The sequence below is a fragment of the Anneissia japonica genome, unplaced genomic scaffold, assembly GCF_011630105.1.
Source record: "Anneissia japonica isolate Jap-2015-1 unplaced genomic scaffold, ASM1163010v1 scaffold11779_len1430905_cov172, whole genome shotgun sequence".
Classification (NCBI taxonomy): domain Eukaryota; kingdom Metazoa; phylum Echinodermata; class Crinoidea; order Comatulida; family Comatulidae; genus Anneissia; species Anneissia japonica.
The window spans coordinates 437,216-451,515 of NW_022740041.1; the positions used below are offsets into that span (position 1 = coordinate 437,216).

A 14,300-nucleotide genomic window follows, 5' to 3' on the forward strand; every position below is an offset into this window, starting at 1 on the left:
ATGAGTCACATGGGCCATTGCATACGGGAACAGCGGCTTAAACGTCTCATAACATATAGGCTCTGTGCAATATGAGCTATATAAAATTACCATCATCAAAATAATTTGCTTTTAAAATATTTATAGTACTATATACACAATAAATGTACAGTAATTGATAAATTGTATTGTTAGTTATCAGGTTATTATTATCATTTAATTATAATTAATTAAAATTTAATTATAATAATTTAATTAATTTATAATTTAATTTGTTATTATTATTATTGTTATTCGTTGTCGGTTGAGGATGCCATTTAGTACATATGCAAGACCAATGTATTACTCATTATCATCTTCTTAATATTGTATCAAAATTAAATATTTGTCATTATAAATAAATAAATAAATCATCAATGATATATGCCTTTTATGCTTACCTGGTGTGGCTCTTCTTCTAAATCCACAAATGAGTCTTTATTTGATGATATTGATTCATAATACTCCAAGTTACTTATCATCACTTCGTCTTGTGGGTTAGCCTGAAGGTAGGTATACGCTGCTGATATAGCACTAGAATACTGGAAGTTCTAAAAGAATATAATTTTTTAAAATCAAATAATTATTAACAATAATAAAGGGAACTTCTAGAAAGCATAGCAGAAGAATTACTGTAAATGCTCAAATAAGCGCTGCGGCGCTTATAACATTTTTGGAGGCTTCAGTGCGGTGCTTAATCGAGAGGAGCGCATATTCGAGATTAGCGCTTACATAAAAAAAATTGGTGTGGCGCTTTCTATGCCGGTTCTCATGTAACCTATCTCACATATTCTCGTAGTTCAGTTGGCCTATCCTACTGTAGGTCCTACATCATCGTAAATAAACATTTATAAAGAAATGCTTGTGTCTTCATTGTGTTATTTATTCATTTTAACACTGTATCCCCTTGTATTTAAACCCTGCTTCTCAAAGTGTTTTATAACACACAGGGCTGTAATATACTCTCGATCAAGTGCCATGGTGCTTATTCGAGAGCGAAGCTCAGCAAAAAAATCATGTTTGGTGTGACGCTTTCGTCTGACATGGAACAGTCCTCAACACATAGCACAAGATCAGATATGATGGAAAGACCTCGTTGCAGCCTGTGTCACATTGGGGATGAAGAGGAGAAGTAAGTATCCCAGAAACTTATGTAACACTTATTGACGAAAAACTAGAAATGTCCTAACATCATTTAAGTTAATCATCGCTGAAAAAAACACTCAATGTACTAACTGTACAGAACCTGTACCTTAAAGATACGGAACACTGTAAACCAGATTACAGCAAGTTCTGTATCACTATCGATGATTAAATTAAATATTATTAAGTATTTCTGTCTCATGTGCAATTCCTATATCTCTGAATACACACAAGCTGTTTGCTGTATTAAGAATGAGGTGAATAAGACCGACATCTAAATGGGGAATATATTAACAACATTATGGTAAAGTGGGTGTTCAATATACAGATCTTTCAGAATCCATAATTTGTTATTTCCCCAAATTTATTCAATGTAAGAAAGTTACAAAAATATCGTAGCAGCTTCCAATACTGATGTTCATAATAAAAAAAGTCAATAAACTTAATGTATTCCTTTAGTGCACAGCCGTCCCATGGCAAAGCAATGTAGCTGCTTTTATATTGTTGTTAAAGTTACGTTGTTTTTGCCTTGTGTCATACCTTCATATCTGTTGAACATGGGTGACAGTTAGCCTACAGTACACATACCGTAATCATAATAGACATGTTACATACAGTAGACTTGCCAAGTTAACAGAAATCGGCAAGCTTGAGAATTGTATTGTGGTATTCACAATCTCCAGAAATGTAAGCCTTACAATACTGCAAGGAAAAGTGTTCTTTTTTTATACTACTTTCGGTCATCCTTTTACAACCAAAATATACTCTCAAGGGATAAAGCGGATAGGCTTAATACTGTATACAGTAGCAGAAAATCTACGTCCATGAACTTGCGTTGTAGGCAACGATGGAAAAAACAAAACTGATTTTAAGTTTATGTCTATCAAAATAGTTTGGAACAGCTTTCCTTTCTAAGGGGTAGGATTCTCCATTTGGTACTCATAAGATGGTGATATGAGGGCGCTCAGCACGTGCCACATTAATCTCAACAAACAATGTGTGAGAAAGCAAACAACATTCGTATTGTAGATTAGTGTAGTCTTGATATGAAAATTTAAGTTTCCGACTTACTTCAAAAATTTTATTTTTAATGTTTTTTACTTATTACTTAATTCTTATTGCCAGTATGAAAGGAACAGTTTAAAATTGAAATACAGAAAACCACTATGGTTTGTGGTGTACAAATGAAGCAGACACAGGCCCGTAAACAGAGACCAGGGAGTTTTTTGGTGGTTCAGCCGAACTCCCTTTTTGAACAGTTTACAACTGTACTAGTAGTATTTAATCATAACTTTGTTCAAGAAACACTTCTGAGTAAAAACTTGGCCTATAGGAAGGCCCAAATGAGCCTGATTACAGGCCTGAGACACATACTGTATTTGTTGTTACTATTAATACCCAGTTCCCCATTTCTTTTTTAATGTTTGTATTGTGGCCATTTCCAATCACCCCATCAATGCCATATAATGTTCATTTGAACGACAAGTCATATTCTTCCCCTCTAGCTTGGAAGTTAAAGTTCATTCATGATAAAAATGGTAGCTGACTATGTAGGAGGTAAATATGGTTTGAAATAAAAAATATCAGGTGCTAAGTTCACAAGTACAGTAGGCCTACTGTAAAAAATGCCTGAGAAAATAGAGGATGATCAAAAATCTGGTTGAGCATAGTGAATACTGTAATTGATATATACCCAATGGCCAGGGGAAAAGTGCATTCTTTAACATTCCATACATACACACAAAAAACTATACAGTGTTGAGAAAATGGGTCTGTCAATGATTTTCAAACTGTAATTTACCTGATGACGAATGGACAAATGATTTTCTTACCATTAAAGTATTAAAAAAAGTTTCAACAATAAAATATGATTACATTAAACACATTTCAAGAAATTCTGATATCAAAAGCTAATTATTATAAATATATAATCTGAATGAGAAAAAAACAATCATTTTTAATGCATGTTATTTTTTTCTTTTTAACAGAAAGGCCATATTAACTAGACATAGTGTACATCCTCATTCCTACAAAAACAAATAAAGTTTTTATGTTCCCTCTAGGTATATAAATTCAATAGAGATTAGTGAAAAATTATGATTCAAAGCTTCATTAATTAATATTTCTTGTTGAACCAAAATGTAGCTTTTCTGGAAACCAAACATCAATAAAGTCAACCTGAGTTTATTACTTAGGGAAAAAAATGCTGATTGCAAACAAAATGGTTGTTTGAAATCAGCATTTTATAGAAATCATCTGGACAATATATAAATCACATTAGCTAACAACATTTGAAGTACTGTATGACCATGGAGGTATAAAAATATATTTATACCTCCATGGTATGACCCAACTGTGAACTTTTTCTGACTTCCCACAGCTGAAAACTAATCCTATTTTTTAACATATTAAATGGACTGGAGACAATTCAATCTAAACTAATGGCTCAAATTTCACAAAGTGCATGTCATAAATCACTGGACTATTATACATACCACACAAACTATTTACAGTATTGAACTTTTAAAGAGATTCTTTAAAGAGTCCACAGATTAAATTTTAAGTTTGGTCTTGGTTACTTTACCTCCACAATGCAGATTGTAATAAAATAATGGAAGTCATGTTGTGTACAGTAAAGTGGTGTTTTCATATTGCTTGAAAAGTGAGGGGCTTGTAATGTATATTTCACAACTTGTATTTAAACATTTTGTAGTTTGAGGAATAAAATCTGTACACATTAATTTAATCTCTGTGCCACAATCTGGTGTATTCATTCATTCAATTATTCCGGAATCAATAATTTGTCCATATATACATAAACAGTTGAAAAAAAATTAATCAGCAAAAGATGTTGAAATGCTCTGTGAGAGAATATTTGTTACAAATTTACAATAAACTGTCTTCATAAAGTTAAGCTTAATGGGTACATTTGTACTTTTGAGCAAACAAGGTTTTGAGAAATTACTGAATGAAAGTGATGCCGAGTCAAAAAAAAGTAACTCACAAAAACCCTGAGACAAAAGATATGAAGAAGATTTTGATATTGATAGATACAGCTAGGTCTATAGGCAGGCCTAGGCTTACACCCAAGGGCCTATAAGTACAGGTATATATTTATTGATATAATGGAGAGATACAGAAGTGTTGTATAAAACAAATAATGAATGTTTCTCATTCATACAATAGGGTAGAATATTTTATTCGGAGGAATATTGGATGTTCTATTCAATTCGGCTATGCCTCATTGAATATATCTATCACCTCATGAAATATTTTACCCCATTGCACTCATAAACATTCAAAGGAAGTTTGTTTACTGTACATACTGTACTTTGACAGTGAAAATTGCAAAAAGTTAGATTTGGTTGCTTTAACCCAGTTATCCACCCGAGATTTCCCTAGATCTGCCTTTGATATCCTGTTACTTCATGATTAAAAGTCCCTGGAAGGAAATGGTACATTGTTGACAGTAGGGAAGAAATGGTCACTGGAATTAACTTCTAGAAGTAATGATAGGACAACCAGGGGAGCACCAGAGAACAATTGGGCAGGCTCAGATCAACATACAGGAAGCAGAAAACAGATGCTTTAATGTTTACGAATGTGAACTTTTATTAATGCTACCATGACTCGAATTAACACAATGATTCATTAATTATGATACTTTATTTTTTTATTTTTTAAAAGATATTCCCAAGGTCAATCAGACACATGCCATTGTTTACTAGAAAAAAGTTGCTGCTGGGGAAGCATTTACTTCCTGTACCTGCGCATGACAGGCAGGGTTTTTTATACTTTGTTTCAAAAACTTACTTTTTGTAAAGATTGTCAGAGGGCGGGAAAAAAAAAAAAAAAAATTTTTGTTTTCTTTTTTAGCAAATAGTTTTGCCAAAAACATCCAGACGGAGAATTTAAATATAAAATTTTATTGGTGAATGTAACCAGTGTAGTTAATGGGATGGTTAAATGCTTTAAATTATATAAGAAGAAATATAAATCTGATTTTTGGAGATTTCAAGGGAGTGGCGGGCGTAATAAAGATAAGAAAAAGTTTTTTTTTATATCTATCTTTTTGTGGCAGCAGGTGCACTAATTGAATAAAATTAAATTTTTATTCAAAATCATCATTATTGGTGGGCGGCGGGTTGGCTAAACCATGGAGGTATAAAAAAACTCTTGCGTTAGTTTTAGCTTTTGAATGGCGCCATATAAATCAAATGGTTGATCGACTCAATGACTGATTGATTGATTGATTGATTGACCAATCAAACAGATAATCAATCCTTGAATTAATTTTGCAAAATTTGTGTATCCATGACACTATGTGACCATACCCAGGGGACAAAGATTTGTATTTTCTTATTAGACCAAGTGCAACAAAAATAAAAACGTCCTCCAAAAAAAACATGTTATAATCCGCATAGGCGAGTTAAAAATAACATTTTGTTCCTGTACAGTAGCTCATAGACAGAATGTTGCAGATGGAACAAGTCAACAGGTAAAATAAATAGACTGACATTATAACGGAAAACTCACTCAAGATTCTGTTACTGTAGTTCCTGTCTGGACTGTGGCAAACTTTTAATTTATGTGGGTTGTCCACACAAGTTCAAAGAACTAAAGAGTGACAAAACACTGGCTGTGCATCACTTTTCAATTTAAAAATGTACTGTAAGTTTTGTGCTACGGCAAGCCTGTTGCAAATTACTGGCATCTTTAAACATCCAAATAGTGCGATTAAAGGTGAACAATACGCAGTGTTCCTATAAAAGCCACACCCTGCACGTAAAGGCCAAATCGAGGCAGCTGTTTTTGTTTTTTATGGATAGCCAGGTGTAATAAAAATAGCTCTGTGGATATTTCTGGACTGAGACGCGACTCTGCAGCTACAACGCACGGAGTGGAATGATGGTTTTACTTGGTTTTTTTTACGTCAATATATTATTATGATGACTACCTAGTATATCATGTGATATACAGTAATTGTTTGTACACGGTTTTGATTCAAGGTGTTTCCCAAGCCACTGCATTATAGTACAGTAAAACCTTTTATGTACTCTGATACGAACACTCAGTTTTACGTACGTCTCGTATGGACGATGACATCACCAAAAATTAAAAAATGCTCAAAAATGAACGGCCCTTTTCAGGGCCAACATAATGCAAAGAGATTTGTTAGTTTCTGTCTGTTTATTTCAATACCGTAAGAATAAACAAACCATAAGCAAGCAAAGTTGATCTGTCTATAACACGCTGTTATAATCTAATAACCATAGTGGACTGAGGGAGACGTATGCCCTCCGGTCCCGTACCATACGTAAAAACGAGGCTTTACTGAACTGTGGTTGCTTGCAGTACTCGTAACAAGCAACCATATTGATTTATAATAATTAAAAAAAAAAAATTCATATAGAGCCTTTGGCCAAAGGATACAAGGTGCTTAGATGTGGACTAAAAACTCAATGACTTTCTTCTCCCCTAAGGGTCCCTTCGTGTCTATGCTACCCGGTACCAGCAACTCTCACCGTCCACCACAGGTGCTGTCTGTACCAGTAGCCTACACTGGGGTATCCCCCTACTCGTCTCAAATAATCTACTGGGTTCTTTACAGTGCACACGAGTCATTGGGTACACTGGGCCTACGGTTTATAGTACTTAACCGAGAAAGCTACCACCAGAACCATAGACGAGCGTGCCGTTCAAACCAGCACCGATATTATGGGTGTAGGTTACAGCGCTCCTGCTAACTGCGCAGCCATTCAACTCACCAATTTCCCCATTTCTCCTATGATTTGATAGCCCCATTGTTTCTGTTAATTTTTTGCTCCCTTCCAAACTAAATACTTTTCACCGCAACAACACCTTACCCTGATTCCATTTGGATCCTCTGGATTAATATTTGCCACTGATGAAGTAAAATAAAAGTGTATTTGAATAGGTATTGTAAGATCTACCATTAAATTGGCATTTGTACTTTACTTACAATAAGAAATTATCTTAATTTTTTCTGTTTGTCTTTTTAATTGAACATGACTGATTTTCAATACATAAAGAGAGTATCGCTAATTGACCTTTTATGACACATATTCTGATAATCATTTGATTAAAGGAGGATACAATCAAGATATCAAGCCTGATCCATCAACAGCCCACTGGGCATATACAATAATGTCCTAGAAATCACTATGATGCATTCCCCTTTTTTTCTTTGACTGCCCCATGATCCCCAGTTTCACCTTCAATTTTTATCAGGAAATTTGAGGTTAAATCGACAAATGATCAAATCCACTATGCCACTAGAGCCATTCAACTTTATCAACATCGTAATTGACGTTAAGTTTCTTGCTTCTACAGATATTTTTTAGTGTCAATTTTTACACAAAAAATGTGAAAAATGAATAAAAAGACACCATAATAATAATAATATATTTAAATATGAGCCTTTGTGGAAAAAGTATGGGAGGAACTTTGTTTTATTGTGTTCTGGTTTATAAATGATAAGAACATTCACAGCTTTGTTCCCAGGGTACGCTCATAAGGTCTCAATCATTGTTTCTTACTATTTTTGAACAAGATATTTTTAATTTTGTTTTGTTTTTGTATTCACACTATATAACTTTTGATAATAGTGTATTACTTCAATGGTTTGGTTTTGACAATAGCGCAAAGTCATGAACAATCATAATTGACAAGAAACCTCTACTTGAACCCAGTTTAGCTTAATTAGTATTCTATATGCTACAAGCCAGGGGATGAGTGTTCCATTCTTTACGAGGTAAGAAACCACTTTAAGTTTAACAGGGGTATTAATGGACAATAATCTCGAACTTGTATTTTTTTATATGTTTACATTTTTTTTTTGGTGTCAATGAAATTTAAACTACTAACATCACATGCATACGACCATCCTATTATACTATACGTCCTTCAACATGGAATATGCTCTTGAACCACTGCAAGTTATAACAGTAATGAATATGATTATTTTCCCCACCCACAGAATCAGTCAAAGACAGCTACAGTTGTACTCGTGCTAATTTGCTTAAACTTCCATCCCAAAATAATTACACAGGAACTGTTGTTACCGTGTACAAAATTTGGAAATAAGTGACACGAATAATTTGCAGATGAGTAACATACACTGACACTTTGTACTACCAATCTTGAAAGAATTAAATTTCTTTATTTTATTCACAGATTATAGAACCGCCAAAAGAAAGCGAGGGAGACTATGACTCTCAATGTTTGACCTTTCGGATCATCTTTGAGGGTGAGAACACAGCCAACCCCTATGGAAACTTCCATCAGGAGCTCAGGAAAGGGCACTCTATTGTTTGCTGTTGCCACAATTTCTTTGGGAGGGGTGGAGAGGTGCCATAATTGCAGGGGGTAATTCTCTATAAACCCAAATACACATAAATTTACTGACTGCTATGGCTACAAATTTTGTAAATTTTTTAATTCTAAAATGTTAATTGTAATTTTAATTTTTTTTTCTTTATGATCTTTTTAGGAACAAATTTTATCGTAATTTATTTTGTTTGTCTTCAATTTTTCATTGTTCATGAGCGTGTGGTCTTTTGTGATAGTATCTTTGAAATTTTTATATTGAATACTTTTTGCATGATTATGTACTGTGTTGTGCTTAGTTTTGTGAATGGTGTTTGTCTTTGCTTAATTTTGTTAATACTTAGTTCATACTGCAATGTCAATTTTTGTTGTTTTTAATAATAAACCAGAATGTGAAAATTTACATTTGTAGCAGACGATGTGCAGAAATCTACTGCCAGAAACCCGAAGTTATGGCGTCTGTAGATGGCAAATAATTAAGTATGAAACTGTGTAGAAACATCTTTGTTTTTTAATAACTATTCCATGTACCTAGCTAATGTCAATTATGAACATGGACTATATTTATGTGACCTTACTGTAAAATAAAACCTACTGGCTACATTTTCATTGGTAAATAAGAAGCTAGTCTTAAAGAGATTTTCTAAAAGAAACTGGCAACAATCCAGAGAGTTGTAAAAATGTCTCCTTGCTAGATTGCACATACAGAAATAGGCCCTATGTATAAAATTCAGTCACATATGGATTTCAAAAGACAGGCTGTGAGATCACTCCCCATGGGCTTGAACCAGAACTAACAGGCTACAACACATTGACATATCTTTAGACACAGGCTCAGAGGCATTCAAAACATTATGTTTGACTGTCTATAATGAATACCGTACCTCAATTCAATTCTCAAATACTTTTCAATATTAAAGTAAGCACTAAACAACAACATGATATTTAGAACAAAATTTTTTTTTTAATAATTAATTGGAAAATCTGTAGAAGCTGGGACCTTGTACTGATCCTGAAGAATCAAGACATTCAACAAAAAAACAGAAGAGAAACTGAACATCATGAGAGGGCTTTAAAAAGAACATCACTCAACAAAATTAAAGAGGTTTTACAGTTATTAAACAGCAAGGTTTACCAAAACTAAGATGGTTTCAGTTGATCTCAGAACCTATAAAAATCAGGGGCAAGCATAAAAATTGGTCGGAAGGCCATAGTTAATTGTTTATTTAACACTGAGGGCCAAACCCAAAATTTGATGTTTCCAGTGTGCTGTTTTTTTATACAACTATATTCCCATTTTTAATATTACTCTTTACAGATGATCGGTGTTGGGTCGTAAAAGACAAGGTCTTTTCTAGCCAAAGATGAATGGCGGGCTGCACACATGGGGTTTTTAATTCATTTTTGCGGGTTGCAAAACAATCACTTTCGCGGCCCGCAGACTGCACTTTGCCCACAAAATGTGATATAAATTAATAAATGCTATAGTGTATTTATCATTTTTATGGCGCCTATTTTATTTGAGAGTGGCGCTTAACAGTGGTGGCATCAAGATATGCATAACAAGGGGGTATAGTTCTGAGAGAGTAATGGCACTTCCCTTTAAGGCCCATGCGACCAGCAGCGAAGTAATGGTAGATGTCTTAGTGCCTAGAAAAACTGGTTAATTTCAGTCTATATTATTATACCAAAATAAATAAAAAATTAAAAAATGTTTTTCTTTTCTGGTCTACAACAAGTTTTATCCAATGCATAAAAAATTTGGTGTGGCATTTATTCTAGAGCCTCACTTATTCAAGTGGGATGCTTATTATATCATAATTTACGCTAGTCACAAAATATAAAATACCCTAAAAAATTCAATTAAATATTATTGAATATATTTTGAAAGATAAACAGAAAGATACTATTTTTTATAAGAAATCTTATGTAGGTCATTCCTTTCCCTGGAATTTATATTAATAATATTGTACATTAGCTTTCGTAAAATTATGATTTCCTATGCCTTCGTCAAAACCAGAATACTTTAGAATACTATTCCAATGTTTTATTTATTTTTTTTACACACTGATGATGAAATTTGGTACATTTTTAGAATACCCTGATATAATAAAGTTGAGTAAAAAATTATAAATGTGGTGTGGTGAACAGGAACTCTTGAAATTTTAAACAAGCTCCTACTGATACAGACAGTTTAGTAAGTTTTAAAACTAATTAAAATAAATCGATTCCTAGCCAAGGCCTATATCTGTTTATTGCTTTAGGGGTCATTCACAATTTATCAACATTTTCATAAGTATACAAACAGTATGTTAGCAGAGAAGGGGTAGACAAATTTGTACACTTTTACATGCATAAAATGTTCAATTCAAAATAACATGCACTATTTAAATGATTTTTATGACCAATTATAATGCAACCATAGATACCTTTAATATACATTTTAAAATAACCAATTTACAGTAGTATTTACAGTACAGTATTCATAGTTGACTTCACAAAAAAACGAGGAGGAAAAAGAATAATGTTTGTACACTTGCAAAAATATTGATAAATTTGTCAACCACCACTCAGGAAAATTTTGTTCTTGTTCTCACTTCCAATAAATTACCGTACTTAAATACCAATACAAAGTAAGCAACTCATTTATTTAAATAAATAATTTTTTTTTAGTTCTTGAAACATCTGTCAAATCAAAAAATCTGGGTTGTCACACTGTGTAATGTTGCATTTTAGTTTGGGATATGTAGAACTATTTTTCACATAATAATGACCTGGTTAGAGAGGAAAGAAGACTAGAGTAATTAATTTCACATTGGGGATGGATAATTATCCATATTTTATTCTGTATTCTTTCACTGCAGTTATTAATTGAAAATTTCCCTCCTGACCTGTAAACAAAAATATTTAAGCAGAAAAAGAGCAAGAATTAATATAAGAATACTACACAATGAAATCACTCAAGCAAAAAGAAAATAAACATAGCAAGCTTCTAAATCTGAGCATTTCTAAGCATCTACAAACACATAATCCCAGGTGTAATTCAACTCACAAAGCAACCTTCATTCAATATACTTTTACCCAATGAGATGCTACAAATTTTGACATTGTCACAATGTTGGCTTACTAGCTTACTAGTACAATACGCTTTCACTTTCCTCGAAAACCAAACAGATTAAATAAAAAAGAATAAACCAGTGTATAAACAAAGATGATAAACACAGGACTACAGTATTCATAAGATATATGTAATAAAATATCAATAAAAAATGTTTTTAATGAAATTAAGAACATTTACTGTAAGGAATTATAGGCCCTTATTTGTTTTTTGGGTTGAGTAATTCTCTTTAAAACAATCATAAATAAATACCAATGGGATTCACATCTGAAATATGATTGACACACATTTGGATGACCATATTTAAAAAATATTAAGACCAATGCCACGATTGGGCATCAGGCTAGACCGCGTGTCTGTGACTTATGTATACGTGGCATACGACATGTTTAGCATCGACATTCGACTCATTTGAGTGTGACACTGAAAACTGTGTAGTACCATTGACAACTTTTATAAACAAAACAGCACATGTTTTAGTGAGTATAGAACACGTAGCTGTATAGTTTTATTAAAACTAATTATAAATAAAACGATGTAATGTTAATACCTTATAGTATGCGAACTGTAAATAACTGTATGGAATTTTTCCCAAAAACTTTTCTGTAACCTCTTGATTCAACGTCTCGGGTCGATTTCCAAGATTTTGAAACTTACATCTGCGTAGACAGTCCGCTTGGAAGAACACACTTTCAAAGAAAGTTAGCTCAGTCAATTCATTAGAATTTGGAAAGGAAACTTTTGAAACATTGTTGCACTTAATACGACAAGATGTCAACTGGTTGCGATAGAATTTGAATTCTGTGATAGCGTTTTCAAGGAAGGTTATGGTATCCTTCCAATTCTCACTTGAATAGGCTTTCATACCCTCTTGGTACAACTCGTCGTAAGTCTTTTCTGAAGCTAGAAACGATCGAAGTTCTGTACTACCTGGTGTAGCCATGTAATACGAAATTATAACAGTGCAAAATATAGAAACTGAAGATATAAATTGAGCCATGATTATCTGTAAACAGTGTCCCACTCTTCTCATCTGCGTCTGCTGACCAACCCTCTGTACAATAATCCCGATAATCTTCAAACAAACTATGCCTAGGCCCACACTCAGGATAGTTCTCGGCCCACAATGTACTGTGTCGCGTGTAGATTTATTGACCATTCAATGCATGGGAAGCAAACGTACTACTGGTGGCGCTATATATAAACTATAAACTTTTAAGTCGGACTTAAGCAGCCTAGGGCCTACCAGTCTAGCAATTTTGGCGTGAGACTCACGCATAATGCGTCGCATTCGGAGTGTATCTCACGCTTTCGCACAAAAAGCGCACCCATAAAATGTAATATTGCCTACATTAAAAATAGGCCTATGTGGACTGTAGGCCTATATTATTTTAGAAACATACCTTCATCATCTACATTAGACTTAAAGATATACTGCCAACTAAAAAATCGGGGGAAAAAAACCTAGCCTAAGTTGCATTTTTTAAAATACCAGAGCTCATTTGAAAGTACTGTATCAAATAATTTTTTTGCTGATATAGAGAATTTTTTTCTACATTCCTTAGATTGATTACCAGCCAATAAATGTAGGATTTACATTTCAACTGACAGGGAAAATTTGTTCTCATTCAGATTTTTAATTTTAATTATTTTACGTAGTTAATTTTTTGTATTTGTATTTTGTTAATTTTTTGTTAATTGTATTATTAGTTCTTAACAGTGCAATGCAAACAGTATCTCATGTCAGTGCAAATTCTCCTAACTTGAAACCTTAAGTAAGTCAAGTCTTAGTTGGCTAAAAACATTCTTATTTCGAATCTTTCTCAAAGCTTTGCAATACATGATTTCGAAACCTAAAAGCAACATCTTACATAGGCAGAGGAATATTTTGATGAGACAAATATTGTTAGTATTGAAATTATATAATACCTTTTAATTGGTCCATTTAGGATATGAGTTGTTACCATCTGAGTCGCAGAGTGAAGAAGACGAGGACCAAGAAGGCAATTGGTGTCCCTGCCCCAGGGCTCACCTGCATCAGCTGAAATTAAATTCTAGGAATGAAAGTCAACTGAATTCAGGTAAGAGTGTAATTCTACTTCAGGTACAATAAAGTTTTGAAACAGTCAAGATAATATCTGAGTATAAATCCAACTCCAAAGTAGGCGTAAGACGCAATAATAATTTCATACCGGTAGATTATCATCAGAAAATAATATACAGTAAGTTCAATTTATTATATCCCTTAGAGTTACAGAAACCTAGTAATGAAAACAACAAAATAGTAGGTGTCACATGATTCGACCGATGAAGGCGTTTACCTTTTTTTTAGATAAATAACAAGATGATTCGGCGATGAATCAGGATGCCTGTACTAAGTAGTATAAAGATAGTCAAACAAAACTAAAAAAAAAACAAAAAAAAACTTATGGTCGGGGCATTAAACAGGGTGTAGGTCATAATCTTACAGTACACTATTTGCGGAAAAAAATATATAACGTGAGGTCTACTTACAAAGAATATTGAAATTGCTCATTATTGCATCCTTGTTTCTCTAACAACCTTCAATTGTTATTAATTTGATGGTTAGTGGCGATAATGGTTACAGGAAGGGGGATCTTTCCTCCATAAATAGCATGAAATAATATTTAAAAATCTCAGGGTTTACAAA

At 33.2% G+C, this 14,300-nt stretch overlaps 1 protein-coding gene across 2 annotated transcripts in view; it reads right to left on the reverse strand.

The window, feature by feature from the left end:
* The window catches only part of LOC117118140 (prolyl 3-hydroxylase 1-like), a 30,154-nt gene extending 17,361 nt beyond the window's left edge, over window positions 1-12,793 (reverse strand). The window contains exons 1-2 of one of the 2 annotated variants that reach the window (XM_033262649.1): window positions 12,180-12,793; window positions 420-569 (exon numbers count right to left, since the gene is read on the reverse strand). In XM_033262649.1, coding sequence (XP_033118540.1) covers window positions 420-569; window positions 12,180-12,788 — 759 coding nt within the window. In that variant the 5' untranslated portion in view covers window positions 12,789-12,793. The remainder of the gene's footprint in view (window positions 1-419; window positions 570-12,179) is intronic. The other variant, XM_033262648.1, reaches the window with a different exon arrangement.
* Between the last annotated feature and the right edge of the window lie 1,507 nt (window positions 12,794-14,300).